At 37.1% G+C, this 22313-nt stretch overlaps 1 protein-coding gene across 1 annotated transcript; it reads left to right on the plus strand.

The window, feature by feature from the left end:
- Positions 1-1443: 1443 nt before the first annotated feature.
- On the plus strand, positions 1444-20945 carry pgd.L (phosphogluconate dehydrogenase L homeolog). The gene is made up of 13 exons (NM_001089822.1): positions 1444-1524; positions 5162-5237; positions 7616-7795; positions 8760-8825; positions 9447-9565; positions 10982-11048; positions 11785-11919; positions 13036-13225; positions 16792-16922; positions 17424-17557; positions 17634-17733; positions 18829-18951; positions 20718-20945. Exons 1-13 carry the CDS (start codon positions 1517-1519, stop codon positions 20835-20837), a joined length of 1449 nt encoding a protein of 482 aa, NP_001083291.1. The 5' UTR covers positions 1444-1516; the 3' UTR covers positions 20838-20945.
- The last annotated feature ends 1368 nt before the right edge of the window (positions 20946-22313 follow it).

Raw genomic sequence — 22313 nt, forward strand, 5'->3', positions numbered from 1 at the left:
CACTAGCAGATTTTACAAGGACAAAATGTGAAACGAGTTATAATTGAAATAGTTGCAATGTATAGATCTTTAAAAAATGCTGAATATACTGTACTGCAGTAGGGGCCAGAATATGTTATTGACATAGCAAACTTTTTAGTGCCAAAAACATGTTTAAGGAAATGTAATTTGCTGGTGTTTTTACACAAACATTAAAGCTAAGCTCAGCATTTATTCTGGAAGTAAACAGGGCTGAATTTACATAGCAGGCACCCCTAGGCCCGCTGACGTTCATCACCCTTATTTCCTCATCTTCCTTTCTGCACATGCGCAAATTTTCAGCATTGGGTTGTGGAGTACTGGGGATTGTTGCACAGTGAATTTTAAAATCTGGGCATTGGGGCACAGGAAATTTTAAAAACTGTTGTATCTCCTGCAAATCCCCAGTGTTTTAATTCTGCCGCCCTAGGTCCGGGCCTTTGTCCACAAATCCGGGCCTGGAAGTACAAGCTTTTTGGCTGCAGTTTAGGTTAACTTTATTTTCTGCTATAAATCTTGAATATTTTTTAGGATGGGGGCACAATATAATTGATGTAAAAAGCTAACACTTAGTAAAAAATATCAACTAAACTAAATTAATCAGTGACTAAATTAATTAGTTATTGTTAATACACTTTATATTTATATTAGCGTTTAATAAATGTCTATATATCATTCTTTCCCACCAGGAGCGTAACTACAGAGGAAGGAGAACCTGCAACCGCAGGGGGGCCCTGGAGGTATAGGGGCCCCATGAGGCCTTAATTCATGTACAATTTCAATAAATATTGGTAAAACTGGTCAAACTCTAGACATTTTGAGGGCCTGAAAAATAATTTACTGTGGGGCCGTAATATCTACAGTACTTATGCCACTGTTTCCCAATTAGTTACTGGTCATGTTATTAACTGACATCACATAACTGCCACTATACTATAGTGTGCTCTTATTTGACGTGACAGGAGTCTGCATCACTTCTGACGCAGCTATATGATGATCAGCACGACAGCACGTACATCAATGATCTATGGCTGCAATCGTTTACATATTGCATTATATAATTTGAGTAGGCACAACTTTATATCACTACAGCCCGGGCACCCCTGTTTTACCAATCGTTATATTCGGGTCAAATCATATGGACCACTACAGGGACACATTTTACTTCCTATGAAACGTTTCCTTTACAATCACATGCTAAGTCATGGTGAGACAGGTTAACAAGTTCGGTACTCGATTGCTTCAGTCGTGCTCCTCTTGCCACAGCCTTACGAGCAATCCAGCGCGGTGATAGGCCAAGCGATATGTTGCTCGAGCCCTCTATACCAATGGCAGCCAATAGTAAAACAAGGGAATGCCTTACGTCAGATTGCTTAAGCTCACAAGCCTCTTATAACTTCATATCCTAATAGCTGGAAGGGTCGTGCTAAGAAGCTAATGTGACATTTTGCCTCCTGTTGCTAATTCTGTTATATCTGCAATCCCTGACGCCTCAAGCATGGCTCAGTAAGTACCGGAGCCCTATACTGCTCAATGTATTCATTAGTACTGCATTCCCTATTCATCCTATGAGAAATTATCAAAGAGATGGCAATCGTAAGGGCCATAGCGGTACACTATAATTAACCTATACTGTACTGCTGCTTTACTTCTGTCTCATATCTGAATCATTTAACTCATATTAAAGGACAATTGTCTTTCCTAGTCTTGTGACTTGTGAAGAGCTTTGTGTGTGCTCCCTATAATCAGGGGTCCTGAGCATCCACTAGCCTAAGCACAGCATTGGCATCAGTATCAGTTTAAGCACTAGGTCAGTTTGCAAGGGACTCTTCTGATGAGAGTTAGCTGGTACTAGTGTTACATTGATTAACCTCAAGGTTTTATTCCTGTTAAAATGAAATACTTATTCAGAATTGAGATGGAAATTTATTTCTACTTCTAAATACTCCAGACTTCCTTTTTTTTAACAATAAAAAACGATACTGGTGTCCCAGTGCAATAATCTTTTTGCAGTTTAATCCTCTTCCTCTTCCCTTTTACATTACATTTTGTTTTTGCCAAAAGATTCTAGTAGTCAGGCTGTAATCCTGTAGAAAATCTAGGCTGTTAACTACTTGTGTCTGTTTATTTTTACACACTGTAATTGCTTATGGCCTCTGGAAAGCACTAAAATCGGTATTGTATGCAGGTTACCACCCAAAACCTACACAATCAAAGAAAATATAATTATAAGCAACTTTCCAATGTTCATTTATGAAACACCTATTCACCATTACATTAACTTAGTATGATGTAGAGAGTGATATTCTGTGACAATTTGCAATTGGTTTTTATTTTTTATTATTTGTGGTTTTTGAGTTATTTAACTTTTTATTCAGCAGCTCTCCAGTTTGCAATTTCCGTTATCTGGTTGCTAGGGTCTAAATTACCCTAGCAACCATGCACTGATTTGGCTAAGAGACTGGAATATAAATAGGAGAGGCCTGAATACAAAGATGAGTAATAAAAATTAGCAAAAACAATACATTTGTAGCCTTACAGAGCATTTGTTTTTTAGATGGGGGTCAGTGACCCCCATTTGAAAGCTGGAAAGAGTCAGAACAAAAAGGCAGATAATTAAAAAACAAAATAAATAATGAAGACCAATTAAAAAGTTGCTCAGAACTGGCCATTCTATAACATACTAAAAGTTAATGTAAAGGTGATCCACCCCTTTAAGTTTTTTGTAGATGGAATAGCAATTAAATCCTGTATTTGTTTATGTCTTGCTGTTCTCTGGTTCTGGCTTCTGAAACAGTGAAGCAGACATTAGTTCTACTTTATAGCCTGTTAGTGTCTGCTACATTTATTTCATTAGTCTGAACCAAAAGTGCAGTTTGATTGTCAGACAGATACCGTAATAACTTTACTAGCAATTATATTTACATATCATTTTAAAATAATTGAAAATGTTTAACATATATTGGAAAATTGCTTTGCACTATTTTATTTTGTTGTGAGGAAAAAACTGTTTTGGGTTGACATCCTCTTTCAGGGAGCAGTGTACTATGGAACTTTCCAAATTGCAACTGGTACAGGTTTTTTTCACAGGTCAAACAATAATAGTGACCAGTCTGGCAGTCTGTGAGATTAGTTTTGTTATCTGCAGTGTCTGTGCTCACAATTCGGTCTGCTAAACATGAAGAGGCCTGTTTCTGTGTTGTGAAAGAGATACTGTAATTCATTACAGTGTTTCCCCAAACTGTAGTATTTATGGTCATTGTATAAAAATAATATAATAGCCATATTAATTTGCTCGATAATCAGATGTTCTGTGACCTGATTAATTTCACTTTAACACTGTTTATGTTTCATGGAAGTATAAAGACATTAATGTTGCAGGGCTTTTCCTGGCTTTTATAATGGGGAATCAATGTTTTTGTCTCTCAAAACCTTTCTATACTGCACCCGTATTTTGCTTTTACATTCTGACCACACACATTGGTGGACAGTTTATAACTTACTGACCTTGCAAAACTGTGTGATGGGCTAAAGTAACTCCAGTTAAATTTCCTCAGAGACCATAAATATGACTTCATTATTCAACTGATTGAAAGGACACATGCTTAATCCCATACTGAGCTACAGACTTCGTTCTTTAATATACCTTACAATGTGTCCATGTTACTATATGAAAACAGTACACCTGTGAATTTCCTGGTTAGTTTTCAATCACTTTTTATTGGTTGCTATTATGTTTATCTGTTCTGAACTTTTTGTTTGCATATTAGAATGGATTTATTATTGTAGTGAGTCACACAGAAATTCTACCAAGGGTGTGTTTCAGCAAAGCCTTCAGTGCAACCTGAAGTAAAAAAGCTCTTCAGTTTCAGGAAGTACATTGTGTTGCCATTGAGAGGCTATTAACTGTTGCTTTGCCTATACATGCCTTTATTAGGTTATTATGTTATTTAATGTGGTGATCATTCCTGGCATACACATATGATGTATTTGTAGCATAAGCCCTCATTTTCAAATGGTAGTTCAAAGCAACAAAATGGAAACAAAATTGTGCACAATTTGTTGCTGTTTCCTAAAACACTTGTGTCTATACATGCTTGCATGCTCCTAGTGAGCACCAGTGCACAGGTTCTGCCTGTTAACAATAAAGCTAGACTTCTGAGTAAAATCTCTGCATTGTGCATATAAAAATGCTGATCTGCATCTGAATTTTTACATTGTATTATAATGTATAGCATGAGCTACAATTAGCCTAATTTATTAACATAGGAATCAGGCCCTCACTAAATTTTGGTGTTCTCCCTTCCAAAAAATACTGGCAGGCGGCTAAAAATATGAGCCAGCGGGGAAAAATGACCAAGTATTGTACTAATAGACTAAGGCATGTTCTGCTGAATTCATTCAATGGAATAGCAGTGAAGCACTGACAGTGTGTGAAATGCAACATGCAGTGTCTCGTGTGAAGCATGTGCTGTCCATACAGGCACCATAGGAAAGAATGGCCACTTTCAGCTCTTACATTCCTGTAAGGAGAACACGAAAAGCCACTGCACAGAAACACATGTAAAAATGCCCATGTGTCAGTGTATGCAAAAGGCTTGTAAATAATGGACTCAAACTGAATTCATTGTTTCAAATGTTATTATAACATGAATACTATTGTATGTGCACAATAATGCAATAAAAAAACAATTGTTAAAAAAAAATGCCCATGTGTAAAGGCCCGAAACTAGAGCTGTGTTTGTATAATGAAACAGTTTAAAGTATTCCTTTATCTCATCCTTTGTTCCACTTTCATATTCCAAATTTCCTCTTGCTTGCCTTGCAACTGCCTAATCCTCTCTTTCCACTTTACCTCTCTCACCCCCCTACCTTTAATATTTTTGCTCTCCTCCCCTATATTTATTTTTTTTAATTTGTTGTTTCTTACTGTCATTTTTTATCGGCTTATGTCAATTGTTTCCTTGAGCAGAGCAGCTGCAGGATGTATCGTAAAACCTAATTATGTAGATGTTGAATACAAATTAACACAAATATATTGTCAAGTAGTGTCAGTATTTACTACTTTTACTTACCTGACCAACTACAGACCAGAAATGTCTTACAGTGCCATTACTAACATATGCTATAATCATTTTTGTAGAGCTGATATTGCCCTTATCGGACTGGCTGTGATGGGTCAAAACCTAGTGCTGAATATGAATGACCATGGTTTTGTGGTAAGCAATGAAATAGAGAAATAATTGTTGGCTAATTGTTGGTTAATGTTTGGATGTTGTAACTCTTAAACTTTGTTCCTTGTTTAAAGTATCTTAAGTGGGATCTTATAATGGAGTCTTAAGAAGATATACTGTTTTAAATAATGTACATTTTGTTAAGTTCATATTTGCTTAATAAGTCATTTCTACCCACTACCACTGAATTGCATTTGGCTGTCACATGGCATAAATAAAGTTTCTGGATGCATTACTTTTTCTTAACCCTGGCTCAATAGACATCAGTTTAAAAATATAAATGTGTTGAATAATGTCTACTTGTTAAGCAAATATATAACTGTGCAATATATACTACACAATCCATATATTAAAGGGGTAGTTCACCTTTGTATTAACTTTTAGTAAGATGTAGAGATGAATATTCTGAGACAATTTGAAACTGTTTTCCATTTTGTATTATTTATGTTATTTAGATTTTTATTCAGCAGCGCTCCAGTTTGCAGTTTTAGCATTCTGGTTGCTAGGGTCCACATAACAGAAGGGAATATGAATAGGAGATGCCCAGAATAGAAAAAATTAGTAATAATAAGTAGCAATAACAATAAATGTATAGTCTGACAGAGTATTTGCTTTTTAGATGGGGCCAGTGACCCCCATTTGAACACTGGAAATAGTCAGAAGAAAAGGGCAAATAATTCAAAAGCTATACAAAAATTGGCCATTCTATAACATACTAAAAGTTAACTTAAAGGTGAATAGTAATAGACATACCGTATATACTCGAGTATAAGCCGAGTTTTTCAGCATCCAAAATGTGCTGAAAAAGTCTACCTCGGCTTATACTCGGGTCGGCGGGCAGTAGCAGAGATTGCAGTCACTTTTAATCATTCCTATACCAACAGTTCACTTGGGGAGAGACTGCAATATCCCACAATGCCCTCTGTTGGTTTTATGAAAGAATAACAGTGCGCCCTCTGTTGGTTATATCAAAGAATAACAGTGACTGCAATATCACACAGCGCCATCTGTTGGTTGTATCAAACAATAACAGTGACTGCAATATCACACTGCGCCATCTGTTGGTTATATCAAAGAATAACAGTAACTGCAATATCACACAGCGCCATCTGTTGGTTGTATCAAACAATAACAGTGACTGCAATATCACACAGCGCCATCTGTTGGTTATATCAAAGAATAACAGTGACTGCAATATCACACAGCGCCATCTGTTGGTTGTATCAAAGAATAACAGTGACTGCAATATCACACAGCGCCATCTGTTGGTTATATCAAAGAATAACAGTAACTGCAATATCACACAGCGCCATCTGTTGGTTGTATCAAACAATAACAGTGACTGCAATATCACACGGCGCCATCTGTTGGTTATATCAAAGAATAACAGTGACTGCAATATCACACAGCGCCATCTGTTGGTTGTATCAAAGAATAACAGCGACTGCAATATCACACAGCGCCATCTGTTGGTTATATCAAAGAATAACAGTAACTGCAATATCACACAGCGCCATCTGTTGGTTGAATAAAGGATTAACAGTGATGGCAATATCACACAGCGCCATCTGTTGGTTATACGAAAGATCAGTGATGGTTTTATGACACACAGCACTCTCTGCACAATTCTCTGTCACCATCAACTTTGCAAAGAAGTCCGGTCGATCATGGGGGAGTCTCTTTGGCGGAAGGTGCGCTGCTGGGAGACAGGGCTGTAGTTGTGTCTAGGCTTATACTAGAGTCAATACGTTTTCCCAGTTTTCGTAGGTAAAATTAGGTACCTCGGCTTATACTCGGATCGGCTTATACTCGAGTATATACGGTACTTGTTTTATAAAAAAAAAAAAATTGGGTTCAATTAATACAAGCAATCTCTAAAGCCAACACAATTTCCAATTGCCTGAAGCTGCTCAGGTGGATGAAAACTGTGGCATTTGCTAAGCTCCAATTTGTGTTTAGTACTGTTAATATGGAATGCTATAGGCTCAATATTTTAAAAGTGTTCATTTCTCTAATGCCATTTTTTTTGAAAAATCATTAATTTATGTAGCTTGCATAATTATGATATATTTGGCAAAAGTTCTGATCAGGTTGAGTTACCAGGGGAGGCAAACATGCCACTCCTGGTAACCTTACATTTCTTAAAAACCCAAAATTTGCTCTCTGCACCCATGATGCACCCCCACCAGACCCCCTCCTGCACAGAAAAGGTAAGCGCTAGATCCGCCTCAAGAGCCAACTTAGGTGCATTGCAGGAGGCACCTCAGGTGGCCCCTGACTGCGAAACGGCGATGGTTGTGATCTCTAATAATGTAAAACATTTTGTGTAAACTGTTTTTAGAAGTTTGCTCCTTTTTGCTAAGGTATGTGCATATAACAGGACGGTTTCAAAAGTAGACCAGTTCTTGGCCAATGAAGCTAAGGGAACTAAAGTTATTGGTGCCCATTCCCTGGAAGAAATGGTGTCCAAGCTGAAGAAGCCACGGAGAATAATAATGCTTGTAAAAGCTGGACAGGCTGTTGATGACTTCATAAATAATTTGGTATGTATAAAGGGAAGCTCTAGACCCTTTTCACTGCAGTCATATAAGACAGACTGGTGTTTCTTTGTTAAAGGGGACCCGTCACCCAAAAAAATAATTCCAAATCCTATTTTATCACGTTAGTCAAGCAAAATGAACTTTAATTACACTGTAAAAAATATTTGAACCTTGTTTCCTTCAGTCTGGGAACTCATAATTATAGCAAGCAGGCAGGAGCCATTTTGTGGACACTGTTATTAAGACAAGCCTTGCATCATCTCAGAATCTTGTTTCTGCACCAGAATGGAGGACCTGATGTCCATCCCCATGCACTGGCTACACAATTAAACGGCAAAGAGAACGGGGGAATGTGGGGAGAGCAGTGACATCTAGGAAGTGCTGAATGGAAAGTGAAAGTAATTGTCTGCTCCGCCTCTATGCCTAAGGCATCCTCTATCCTCTAGCCTCAAAAGCCCCCCTTCCTCCCTGCATAGTGCATTAGTGCAAAAAGTGTCTCTTAATGTCAATCTTACATCTCCATGCAGAGTAGCACAGCGGAGCTGAAGGGGTACCATCTTTGGAAAGGGATCAAGACACTGAGCTATTTGGAGTATGCGCAGTTAGAGCCAGTCCAGGATTCACGCCAACTGTGCATGCACATGCTGTAAATTGCCAAAGGGAAGGAAGAGGATCCTAGGAAAATCAAAGATAGGAAAGATGGCACCCTCGAGCTCCGCTGCGCTACTCCGTATGGAGAAGTGAGATTGACATTCAGGGACACTTTTTGTACTAATGCGGGGAGGAAGCAGGGAGGGGGGGACAGTTGAGGCTAGTGGATGGGGCTTTTCTCATTGGGGGGCTCAGTTCTCCTTTAAAGTCCCCAGTTGTCAAGATTAGATTTGTCCGTTGACCTGTTTTTTTGGGGGGTTTTTTTTTATTAATTGTTTAGGCCTCATATAAAATGTTTTTTTTTCTCCAAATCTAGGTTCCCTTGTTGGAGCCTGGTGATATTATTATTGATGGAGGAAATTCAGAATACAGAGACAGCACTGTAAGTTGAGCTACAAAGCTCATTTCCTGGTCTAGCATTAAGCTCTGCCCCCAGTTCTTTCTGAGCTCACCTTCTACTTTGAGTGTGAACATGTTCAAAGAGGTGTCTACTGTGCACAGTGTCGGACTGGCCCACCAGGTTACCAGGAAAACTCACGGTTGGCCCAGGTGTCAGTGGGCCCTCTTCTAAGCATGGCCTATTCATGGCCATTCCCGATTTCTTACTTATTTTGGTAAAAAGAGGCTTAATAATGTAAGAATAAATTATAGTAGGTAAGTAGATATAAAAGTCTTGGAGAATAAAGAGCTAACTGACTGAGGAGAGGAAGAATAATAGTTTGGATAGTCGGCCCGCTATAAGGTTTTCCGTTGGGTCCCTGGTATTCCAGTCCGACTTTGACTGTGCATGTTTGTGGCTCCTTCTCCAATGGAAATCAGGCATGCGCAGAAACTTTTTTACTCTCTTCACAATCAAAACAAGAAGGAGAGCTCAGAAAATAATGGGGGCCTTCATTCTTGACAAAAAGATGGTAACCTGGTTTTAAATAAGATTAAATTAGTGATCGTCTCTTCCAATTTATGCAGTCTTTAATTTTGTGTTATTGCATGTCTATTTTTTCAGAGACGTTGCAAAGAGCTGAAAGCCAAGAAAATTTTGTTTGTTGGAAGTGGTGTCAGTGGAGGAGAGGATGGGGCACGATATGGCCCCTCCCTCATGCCTGGAGGAGACAAACAAGCCTGGTATTAAGCTGCTTTGAATTTTCTAAATGTGTATAAATTGAGCATAATATAACTCCCTACTGTAAATTATAGTACAATAGAGATCACATGACTACATAGAGGAGCAACAATGCAGTTCTTCTGTAAAGGCTACAGATCCCCAAGGTGACTTCTAATATCCTTATACATTTTAGTAGTGGGTTCACTGTCCTTTTTAGTTTCTGACAAGCTTAAAAAAGAGTGCTTACACAAAGCAGAGAAGTTTTGTGGCTTTAACTGTATTTATAACACTGTTATAATGAGTTTCTGCCATTGCATCATCAAAAATATTGTCCTCCAAGGTCAATGGATTCTTGCTTGTAGGAGGGCAGCTGTGGATGTTAAAAATTGTGGAAGTTTGTGTTGACATCTTTAAAGAGGCAGTATACTGTACAAGGGGGTTCAATATGAGTTTTAATCAAAGGTAGATTATTAGATTATCATTGTACAAAATAATCCCTTTAAATGATGGCGTTTGTCAAAACAGTCTCAAAAAAGGATGAAGGGAGGTGAATGTTTATTCAAAGCTTCCTGATGGTATTTATCAACATAACAAATTTGCACCTGGGCAGTAACCCGCAGCTAACCAATGATTTATGTTTTTTCATCCAGTTGCAGGAAGAATAATGGAAGTAATGTATTGGTTGCCTAGTGTTGATAAATACAATTTTTTTCTCTAGTTAAACTGACTCAGTCAGTTTATAATATAAATATGGTCAAAGTCACACTAAGGTGCAGATTTATTAAAGGTCGGGTTGACACTGAATCGAGTTTTTTGCATTAAAGATTTTTTTAAAATTAGAAACCATTTGAGTTGTGAGTTAATTTCGAGGTCTAAAAAAGTTTACAAAGTTCTAAAATTCAACCTTTGATAAATAACCACCTACGGGTATGCTCCACTTCTCTCCGCCGACATTTTGTAGGCCGACAGAGAGAAGGAGATCTGCTCCAATACGCTTCTGTATTTAACTACACTGACATCAGCATCACCTTGAGTACAGCTACGTGGAGTTGAAGCCGAAAAAAAGCAAACATGCATTTTTGATCTCTGCTGTGTAGCTGTACTCAGGCCGACTCTGTGCCTGTATATACTTCTGAAGACATCGCTATTTATAAAGAAATCATATAGTGCAATTGTTTGTTGTGTACATGTTGTCATGAACTCTGGGAAGCTAAAATATTGTATTTTTTAGAACTAATGTCAAATTTACCCTATTAAAAGGGTTTTAAATCATAAGAAAGTGAAAAGTTTGTTAAGGTATATTAACGGTAAACTATAAAAACTATAGAATGTTTAGAACAGCAATGGAATGTAGCTCCTTCTCCATACTGTCGGAAAACAAGCTTTTCCTGCATCTCCAATTAAACCTATGTTTGCTTGATGTTTTTACTTTGTAGGCCCCATATCAAAGACATTTTTCAAAGTATTGCTGCTAAGGTGGAAAATGAACCATGCTGTGACTGGGTAAGTGTGATTAAATAACAATAAACAGTAAAAAGTCCTCTAATTTAAAGGGGTAGATCAACTTTAAATTAATTTCAGTATTATAGACAGCGATCATTTGCAGTTGGTCTTTTTTTGTAAGTTTTGTGGTTTTTGAATTATTCTACTTTTTGTACAATAGCTCTCCAGTTTGGAACTTCAGCACCTATCTGGTTGCTAGGGTCCAATGTACTCAAGGCAGGCAGTCATTTCATTGGGAGAGAACCTGAATAAAAGGCTAAGCAATAAAGTGACAATAACATTGTCAGAGCAATAGTTTTTTGTTTCTATGGTTAGTCACCCACACTTGAAAGCTGGAAAGGGGCAGAAGAAGCAAATAATTAATTTTTGTAAAGTTTTTGAAAACAAATTGAACAGTTTTTTAAGAATAGGACATTCTACAACATACTAAAGATAATTTAAAGGTGAAATTCTCATACAATATTTTATCATTCTTAAAACCCAGATAAATTATCAATACTTTTTTTTTAACTAACCTTTTGTCTACGGTTGTAATGTGTCACTAGATTAACGTGCTAAAAGCTAATTTAAAGATGAACTTCCCTTTAGTCTGTGTGTTGACCAACTCAAAATATGCCTGTATATTCCCTTTGCATCATAACTAGCCAGGATTATCATAAACATATGTAATGTAATATGTGTATATTAATGTCTAGCAGGTAACGGATGCTGTAACATCCAATGTTTTTCTTGCCAGGTTGGTGAAGAAGGAGCTGGTCATTTTGTTAAAATGGTACACAATGGTATTGAATATGGAGACATGCAGCTGATATGTGAAGCCTACCACTTAATGAAAGATATATTGGGTATTGACCAAGATGAGATGGCAAAGGTAGATAAATTCTTACTAGCTTTGCTTACCATACAGCATATAGGAACCCTTATATAGTACAGATTTCTGCATTATCAGTTTTTTAAGCCTTCTATTCCATTGTTTTGTATGTGCTTTATGAGACCAGGTCTTTTAAGGGTTATAAATATATGTTTTAGGTATTTTCTGAATCCAGAATGACATATGCATAATAAAAAACACATTACAATTTATAATAATATTAACAAAGATAATGTTCTATGGGCCCCCATGGGCTTTCTTTCCATGTAATGGATTTCCTCTAAGGCAGGTGCAGCACATTAACTAATAAATGCAATCTTCATAAAATAAAAGCATAAAGATTCAGTCTTTTAACTTCTGCCAAATGAAGCCTTGTAATGCAGCAGACTAATAACTGCAATTGGTATATGCATGTAATGAGGGCTGGTGTAGACGAGATGTCACATTAACATGGGATTGCGTGGGTTTGAGGAAAAACCTCACAGAAGGGGAAAAACAAAATCTTAAACATTATCTGAAAGGTTTTTTTCATCTGGGATATTTGGATTCCCAAACCTTAAGTCTGCAAAAAAATCAATTAAACATTATGGAGGATGGCCTTCCTGTAATTCAGAGATTTCTGGTTAACAGGTATTTGGTTAAGGACCTTATAACCTGTTTCCATGCCACACACCAATCAAATGACTTACATTGTCCATGTGTCAAGACAATGCTTGGGGTGCTATAGCTTATAGCCACAGGCTAGAAATTGTTACAACCCAGAAGATGGGGGGGGGGCTAATTTCGCTAGTACAGGCATCTTTTATCTTGTAGCCAATAATTCAGAAAAATTACTGTTTTCGACTTTATGTACCATTTATTTCATTTTAACTAGCTATAACTGAAGGTGATGGCAATCCTCCAACCTACCCCATTTTTTATTTACATTTTTAAAGTTTAGTAGTTAAAGCCAATGTTTTCTATTTATCTAAAATACCCCATGGCATTTCAGATAATAGATCCTGTTTACCTGTATATTATTTATGTTTTGGCTACTTTATATTTGAAAATATGAACAGAACAAATGGGCCATACAAATCACACTTAACAGACCACACTATGGTACCTGTTCTTCAGACTTTTGAAGAGTGGAACAAGACAGAATTGGACTCCTTCTTAATTGAAATCACAGCTGACATTTTAAAGTTCAGAGATACAGATGGCAAACACCTGCTCCCAAAGATACAGGATACAGCTGGACAGAAAGGAACAGGAAAATGGACTGCTATTTCTGCTCTTGATTTTGGTGTACCTGTTACACTTATAGGTGAGCACTGATTTATTATAATGCACAAAACTATAGACCAAAGGGGGAATGTAATGTAAGTTGCAAAGAGCAAAACAATTCGCACCAATAAGAATAAAAATCCACATCTCGTAATGTAATATTGTTCCTTAAACTGTTATTACATTGCGAATTTTAATTGCGCACTCTTAAGAAGTGCTTGAAGGTGTCGTAATCTTTTGGAGCAAACATAACAAATTTTTCAGTAAAAAGTTTTTATTAAATTGACTGCTTAAAATTCACAAACGGTCTTCCACTGTCGGAAGTGGTCGCTAAACAGTTTCCAGGTTCGCAAAAGCTATATTAAATTCGCGCAAAGCAAAATTTGTTTACTTTTCGCATTGCGAATAGTTTTTCTGTTACCAAATTTTATTATTCCCCCGCAAAGCTCTAAGATATGGTGGCGGTTGACCATTTGAATTGTTGTTGCTGGAGCATGTAGCAAAGATTAAGCAAACCGGAGAACTGCAGGGTGAGTCATCAGGATGGTATCCTTTTGAGAGGATTGATATATTTCTGATCACCTCACTTTTAATACAGAATACTAACTAAAAGCCAGTGATTCTGTCTTATATCCTCTTTGGGCACAATATGTGTAAGAAATATGTAAGCCAACAGAGCTAGTTAAATTTAAGTGCCTAGTTATATTTTACATTCTAAAAAATGTACTGCCTTATCTGATCATCTAGAACTTGTTTTTTTAACATTTGCATAAAGATACTAATAAGTGCCAAACAGTAAAATGCTTCACAGTCTCTGCCAAGTTACAGAACTGGAACATGTTTGTGCGTCTTGGCTTTAAACAGTGGTATAATAAATCTTAAGTTGGGGTCTCCAAATAGTAGATGGTAACTCACCACATCAAGGAAGAGGCCCAGGTGCACCGCCCTGAGCCCTCAGCATGGAGAGTGGACAGACCGAAAATTCTTTGGCGCAGGCACTCGATAAAGGCAATCTTCCACCAGGCAGTTAAATAAAAGTGAAATAATTTATTGTGTCCACAGCCTTACGCGTTTCGTGTTACAAACACTTAGTCATAGGCTATCTTTACAGAGCCATACCTCAGATATTTAAACAAGTGTGCACCAATCACAATAACACATCAATTAACCAATAAAACCTTGAGCCAATCATAAGGCTATCCTCATATACCAATCACTATTCCCAATTCCGGCTAATGTAAAACAGGGTAACACTCAAATGATGTAAAACAGGTTAACACCCTTATCTCTTTTGGGAGCCATATTGGTGTACACATTTGCTGGATTTAACGTGCCAAATTAGTACACCCAAATACAATATGTATGAAAAAATATTTTTAGGATAATAGGATAATAGGAAAAGGCTAAATTCACTTATATTTAGATTTACAATTATATATAAAGTGCCAATAGTAAAAAGAGGTGAGATAAATAGACTTAAAAAAAGTACAAAACGTGTAGTTCAAGGAGAAATCTTAAAAAAAAGACATTAACAATAATAAAGAGCTTCTAAAAGTTGACATGAAATGAGCATTCACAATATTTAGAGCTCTAAAATTCACAGAGTACAAATGTTAATAGAATAATAAATTTGAAACAGCGGCTAAAAAAAACATTCATTTAATATGCATCATACTCAATTTAGAAGGCAAAAGGCAATAAAAATTAAGAACTGCAATGCAAACGGAGAAATGTTGGCTTTGATGCAAAATTAAATATCCACTCTGCTAAGAAAACCTACATTTGTCTGTCATATTAAGTAGAAGAGATCCAGTGAGTTTGCATTATTATAACTGATAACAAATACATGTGCACACTTTGTACAAAGGATGTCAACTTGTGTAATATAAATCTTAGTTGGACACCTTTTTTTTGGCTTTATTAACCCCCTTTCCAGTCTTTAATAGAACTGCTGCAGACCTTTGCTGACATAATGTTTGATATTTGTTTGTAAGACTCTGCGGAAAATGGAGGTACTCCATTATTGTCTTCTAAAGCACGGCCTACACTGAAAGTGCGTTACTTCAATAAAATTAAGCACACACTGTGCAGAGATCAGCAGCACTTTGCCCAATTAAGCAGATGAGGGGTATTGGCAGGTGAATCTCCAACATGTCACAATCAGAGAAAATATCTCGGCAGCCATGATGAGCTTGGCTGTTGTCCATAAGATACTTAGTTGCCTAGATGTGTTCTATTTTATGTAGCCGTTTTTGGTAAGAAGGATCTTAGTCAGAAGATAGCCAGCATTCTTTCTGCTAAGGCAGTTTGTGGGTTATGTTCAAGTTAGCAAAAAATCTTTTTCAGATTCCTATACTTTTGTTATCATGTTGCTGCCTGATGCTCAGTTTAAAGGTCTCCATTGTAAGCACATCAGCATTAACAAGCTAGTGTCCCTTATGCATGAACCTGCATTTATGAGCCATTGCTGTCTTATTTTTGGCTATAGTCATAAAAATCAATCACTGTATTAGCTCATGCACTTTGACATCCGTAATGGAAAATCTAGGGCTCTTAGAGACTTTTTATAGCTAAGACAACTACGTTTGGGCAAGTTGGCCATTTTGATAATCTTCCATGCCTATAACAGTTGTTCAGTCAGAGTGACTTGCTGCTTATGCAAAACTAGAAACAAGGTGCACTGGTAATGACTCCATATATGCTTGGAGAAATAAGTGAAAAAGTAGATGTCGGCTCTTAATATTTCTATAAGAAAATTCCATATGGCGAATATAAGTAAAAGTATTATGTCCTTTTCATTGTATTAAACCTGGAACCTAGCCCAGTTAGAAGACTTCTGAAAGTTTGAAGGTGTCTGTTCTTTCTGCTGTGGTATTTGTTCATATACATGGATTACAAGTACAGTGGGGAAATGGTTGCTTCTGCTTTATGCCTGTGAATAATAACGATTACACCCAATTATAATAAAGATGGGAGAGAAATCAAGTTAAGTAATGCATTTTGTTGCAATACAAGACTGTAGGGTGTGGGAAGATTTGCAATGAAACATAGCTTGGAATCAACTTTTGTAACAGAAACAGCATTTTGCAATGCCCTGTTCACTTCCTGGATTGTCCCGAGAAGATTGCAGTAAGCTATTAATACAAATGGTGTAATTCCAAAAAGGAAGTTTGAACTACACAATAATGATTGTGTCAACTGTGAAATTAGAAATATTGGTTTGTTGTGTAATCTTGAGTTAGGTAATTATTCTTTGTAACTTTACTGCTTAAGAGACAATTTTGGCTGTATGCATTGGAAAGAAAAGCTTAATTCCAATAATAAATGCTGTATATGAAAACTGTTTCTTTAAACATAGTCTCTCAATATTGCTGTTTTAATTAAAATTTGCATAATAATTTATCAACTCCAACATTGTCCATATTGCTTAAAGGGATTCTGTCGTGATTTTTATGGTGTCGTTTTTATTTCTAAATGACACTGTTTACAATGCATTCATTATACAGTGGTCTGAACTTTTTCTTCCGGATTTGTTACTGGGGATGTCAGGCAGTATTACAGTCATTGTTCCACTAAACTTTTTTTGTTTATATTTGCATTTTATAGGTGAAGCAGTGTTTGCACGGTGTCTCTCTTCCCTTAAGACAGAACGTGTAGAGGCAAGCAAACAGTTAACAGGACCAAAAGTTAATACCTTTTCTGGTAACAAAAAGGCTTTCTTGGAGGATATTCGTAAGGTGAGAATTTTTTTTTTTCTTTTTTATTCAGTTAGCTTGTAGATGGACACTAGCCTGTTACATAGCTTCCAGCTGGCTACTAAGAATTGGTAGAGTGTAGTGGGGGTTGGTTTGTACAGGGCAAAAATCGAATTTGTTTCTCTATATTCTTAATAATAATCTTATTTAAAGTAGCTGGTCGCTTTAATATTAATAGTATAGTGTAGTTTATTTTGCAACAGTTTGCAGTTGAGCTACATATTTTAAAGCATTATCTAATTTTAAGCACCAAACATGCCAGTTTATGTCATATCATGATAAAGCAATGCTTAGGAATGGACAAAAATGGACAAGATCATCTGAACTCTTGCACAGATGATGCAAATAATATTGCAAATTGGACAGCTACAAAAAAATAGAGATTTATTCACTGTGGTTTTAACACCCCACATTGAGAACTTTACACACACAATGTATAATTTCTGTTATTCAGAATGGTGTAATATATTTTCTTTTCTGCAGGCCCTTTATGCTTCTAAGATAATATCCTATGCGCAAGGGTTCATCTTGTTCCGTCAAGCAGCCAAGGAATTTGGTTGGAAGCTGAATTATGGAGGAATTGCAATGATGTGGCGTGGCGGCTGTATTATTCGTAGGTAAATAGCAAACATCTCTCATATTTAGGGCTAAAAGCATATATACAGTATGCATTCATTTTTCTTTGCTTCTCAGTGTGTTTTTAGGGAAAATTAAAGAAGCCTTTGACAGAAATCCGGAACTTCAGAACTTGTTACTGGACAATTTTTTCAAACGTGAAATGGAGAACTGTCAGGTGAGGAGTCAGAAAGCTGTCAGAAACTCAAAAATATGCTTTTGCATTCTTCAGCTTCTTTATACTCCATATAAACTTCATAGTTTAAAGTCTCACATTCAATTATACACTCAGCGGTGGCAGTAATGTTGATGTGAAGTTTGTCTTTCATTCCTACAGTGTAAGCATATTCCCCCATCACCCAAACAAAATGCCTGCATCAGTGACTTGCTAATTTCCCACCATGCACGGACAGCAGAAAGATGGTTATATCCATACAAGTGATGTCCTTTTAATATCTGTAATTTAAAGGGGACATATGACTTGATTTTTACTTGGCCTAATATGAAAAATATTGCAGTTTTGAGCATGCCTTTCGGATATGATTTCTCAAAAAATAAAAATCAAGAGCTGAACACTTCCTCATTAGCATAACCTGGTGATGTTAATGACAAGCAGAATTCTGCAATAGCAGCCTAAGTCCCTCACCCATGTCTCTCTCTGTTCTCAGCCTGATATCCTGATTCAACTCTCATTCTCTCTGCTCATTTCAGTTGCAGAAGCTGCACATTAGGTTCTGGTGTGTCTCATTAACATCTCAGGTTCTTGTGTGTCCCATTAACATTTCTTACATCTCATCCCCAGCACTTTTATTTGCACATCTTCAACTGTGTATAACAGTGTACATTAAAGCAGCAGCTCTTTGATTCCATCCCTCCTGCTGCTAGCAAAAACTATCTTTAACCTTACTCACCCCTTCTTCTTTGCAGGCATTAGTAGCATGTAAATGCATCACTAATGTGCCCAAAGTAGCCCTATATAACTGTTTATTACCCTAAATGTACAGTTTTATGTTTAATATTGCTTGTTCTAAAAGCACAGTGAACTCTGGATTGGTAAATAATGTGTTTTGTATGTATTAGTACATTTGTAGAATGCTATTCCGCAGTCTATAAATTGTTGTCAATTTCAGTGTGGTTCTTGAATTTTTATTTTTGACTTTTCTTTACCATTACTAGCTTCCTCCTTCTGCTTGAGGCTTTGTTACCTTTGTTTTTGTTCCTCTGTTTAAGAAAGTTTTCACATATCTTTTTTTTTTAAATAATGTTTGAGCAGGAGTCCTGGCGGCGAGTGGTCAGCACAGGGGTACAGTATGGGATTCCAATGCCCTGCTTTACTACAGCCCTTTCTTTCTTTGATGGTTACAGGCATGAGATGTTACCAGCAAACCTTATCCAGGTGAGTCAGCTAGAATTTATGTGAGAGACTGATTTTTATGTTGAAAATATTGTTCATGTCAGATATGCCAAACATAATGCTTCTAGATATTGGGTAGTTATATGGCGTATTTTACACTAGCAGAGAAAACGACCCGTGTGTCTGGTCTGTGGACAGAAGTGGAAATGGCCTCTTGGGTGTAATTGTGCAATGCTTATATGTAAAATGGTAAAACAAGCATAACAGGAAGTATAAAAACAATTCTCCATTTTTTTGTGCATTATTTAATTGTATTTTACAGAAACCAAATAAGCAGGTCCCTCTCCAATGGGAAAACTTATTCCGGTCCAGTTCCAGTAATATATGATTAAACCCCCTGTTTTAGTGCAGCACACCTCTAAATTAATTGCTAAGTTATGCATAAGAACATTACTGTAAATGACAAATGCATTTTGTGTATGAAGCCTCAAATAAGGCAAATCTTACAAGTCTCCTTTAATTGGCTGATAAAATGTTACTAATAAAGAAGGAACACTGGAAAAATCTGGGTAGTAACCCATAGCAATTAGGGATGCACCAAATCCAGGATTCGGCCTTTTTCAGCAGGATTAGGATTTGGCTGAATCCTTCTGCCCGGCCGAACCGAATACGAATCCTAATTTGCATATGTAAATTAGGGGCGGGGAGGGAAATCGCGTCACCTTTTGTCACAAAACAAGGAAGTAAAAACTATTTTTCACCTTCCCACACCTAATTTGCACATGCAAATTAGGGTTCAGAGTCGGTTTGGTATTTGGCCGTATCTTTCACAAAGGATTCAGGGGTTCGGCCAAATGCAAAATAGTGGATTCGGTGCATCCCTAATAGCAACCAGTCACTTTTTGTGAATCCTGCAGCTAACTGATCAAATAAAAATTTAATCATTCATTGGTTACTGTCCAGTTTCAAATTTGGCCAGTTTTTTGGGCAGTTTTTAAATACAGTTCTTTTGGCTGGTCCTCCGATGTGGGGTAAGTTGGAAAGTCTAAAATACGTTGAAATAACTATTAATCACAATGTGTCAGCAGGGAAATGGCAACCATTATTTGCCAGCTTTATTATTACTCTCACAGCCCTTCCCCAATATAATCTGGATTCAGGATAAACTGCAGTCCCTAGAATTAATTTTCCTAATGCGCTTTCCCTTATGGTATGACCCAGGTCTGGACTGGGATTCAAAATAGTCCCCACCAGCCCAATAAACTGTCTATGACCTATCTGATGCCAAAGAGAAATGTTTTACTAAAAATGTAAATTAAAAAAAGGCACTAACAAGCAGCACTCTTAATAGGCAAGAGCTATATAGTAGCACAACATGTTCTTAAGTGTATGATCCGCTGTAAGGAATTTTACATGGTTCAAAATGTAAAACTCTGCAACATCACTGATGCAGCTCACTTTTAGCAGGCTGACATGTGAACTCACTCATTTCTTTCAAGAGTTACCCTGAAGTAATCTTCTGAAATAACCGACTCATCACCTGAGTCAGTAATTTGTCTGCACCATTGAAATGCTTAGAATAGTCACTTGAAATCCTCAGCCACAGTGGAGCAAGGAGCATGGTTAGGGGACAGGGCCAGCCAGGTGGAATAGGTGCAGCCAGGGCCTGTCAGAGCCATATAACACATGTGGAGCAGATCAGCCATTTCTCTGCTGTCGTATGTAGTATGGGAGTGTGTGCATGTATCACTGGCCATATTTGGTCCAAGCAGTCCTGTGTTACTCATTAACTATTGTTTATTTTTCAGGCTCAGAGAGACTACTTTGGTGCCCATACATATGAACTCCTATCTAACCCTGGAAATTTCGTTCATACTAACTGGACTGGTCATGGAGGCAGTGTATCGTCTTCATCTTACAATGTGTGAAATGTGCATTCCAAAGCTTGGTGTATAGCTTTTACCCTTTCTGTAGTAGAGAGTTCTGCTTGTACTTTTGTAATCATTAAAGTCACAGATTATGTTGCTTTTCCTACATTTATGACATGTCTTTTGTGATAATTTATGGAATTAAAAAGAAATGTTAATAATGTACTTTTCTAGCACATACAGAATATCATTAGCACTAAACTCATGGTAGCTACCTAGAAGACACTTTTAAATGAATTTGCCATACAGCACAGTCTTTATGCATTTTAGTGCATAGAACAGCATCTGTATATTAAGGTCAGAATTATCAAAATGTGAGATTAGAGCTCATCACAGAAAAACACACCCACTTTCTATTCATTCCTATTAGATATTTTTTCTGTGGTAAACTAATCTCACATTTTGATAAATCTGCCCTAAATGAATGCTATAAAATGTGCTCAACTTCTTTATAATTGTGTATAGCTCTGAACTCTGGTCTGATGGATATAGGCTGAAAGGAAAGCATGAGATCACATAGTGAATGCTAAGAGGTAGAACACATAAAAACCAGCCAGCCAGCTGCTTTGGCACAATAGTATGCATTCATTTGCATTAAATTTGTATTATATGCATTATTTTTATTGTTTCTGAGAGAGAGCTCTTTCTGGCATGGCAATGGAATTATGTTAGTCTGTGATTCTGTTGGCACGTATCATACCTCCTAACATTTGAAAAAACCTAAAGAGGGACAAAAAGATTGTCTGCGCATAGTGCAGTGAAAATGTTTTTACTATGCCCATCTTATGGCCACACCCATTTTACAAAATTTGTTTGTGGAAAATGATAACACGTCTGGGGGTTTTAGGGTCATGTTTTATGTGGTATTACAGTTTTGGTATTGAAGGTGAACTGCACTTTAAGCTGAAAGTCTCCATTTTGCAAGACTTGCTTATCTTAAATAGTTACCATTGTATCTTTAGTGCAGGTGCAGTGTATTCTGGGCTCTCTGCCAAAAGCCTCTTATTTAATTACATTTCAGAAACATTTCAGAAACATTGTATCTTTTTCTGGCTATTCAGTGCTTGAGATCAAATGGAAACTTATTTCAGTAAAAAACTGGGACTGCGGGCTGAGCTGTCAAAATCGGGACTGTCCCGTGAAAATTTGGACAGTTGGGGGGTATGCAAGTATGGTGGCCCTATTGTTGCCACCCACTGTGGGAAACCCAATGGGCTGTCGCCATATTCAGTGTGGTAGTAGCTTTAGATTTCTTCAACACCAATAGCAGCACTTGTGCTCGATTCATTCAAAGCGGAAGGCCAGATGCAATGGTGCTCCATGTTTATATATGGAAGTGTAAGGAGTGTGTTTGAACGCAAGTTCCTTTGATGAATGGAGTCCGTATGTACACAATTTTTGTCTATTGGCCAGTTTTGCCCATGCATAACCACACTTGCAGTTTTAAAAGAAATAAAACCTATACCTCTGAACATT

This window comes from Xenopus laevis, chromosome 7L, assembly GCF_017654675.1.
Source record: "Xenopus laevis strain J_2021 chromosome 7L, Xenopus_laevis_v10.1, whole genome shotgun sequence".
NCBI classification, from domain to species: Eukaryota; Metazoa; Chordata; class Amphibia; order Anura; family Pipidae; genus Xenopus; species Xenopus laevis.

Excerpts from the sequence above, each read along its gene's own strand:
- pgd.L (NM_001089822.1), top strand. Across the intron at positions 5,238-7,615 it reads TGAATGACCATGGTTTTGTG|GTATGTGCATATAACAGGAC; the intron begins GTAAGCAATGAA and ends CTTTTTGCTAAG. Across the intron at positions 11,920-13,035 it reads ACCAAGATGAGATGGCAAAG|ACTTTTGAAGAGTGGAACAA; the intron begins GTAGATAAATTC and ends CCTGTTCTTCAG.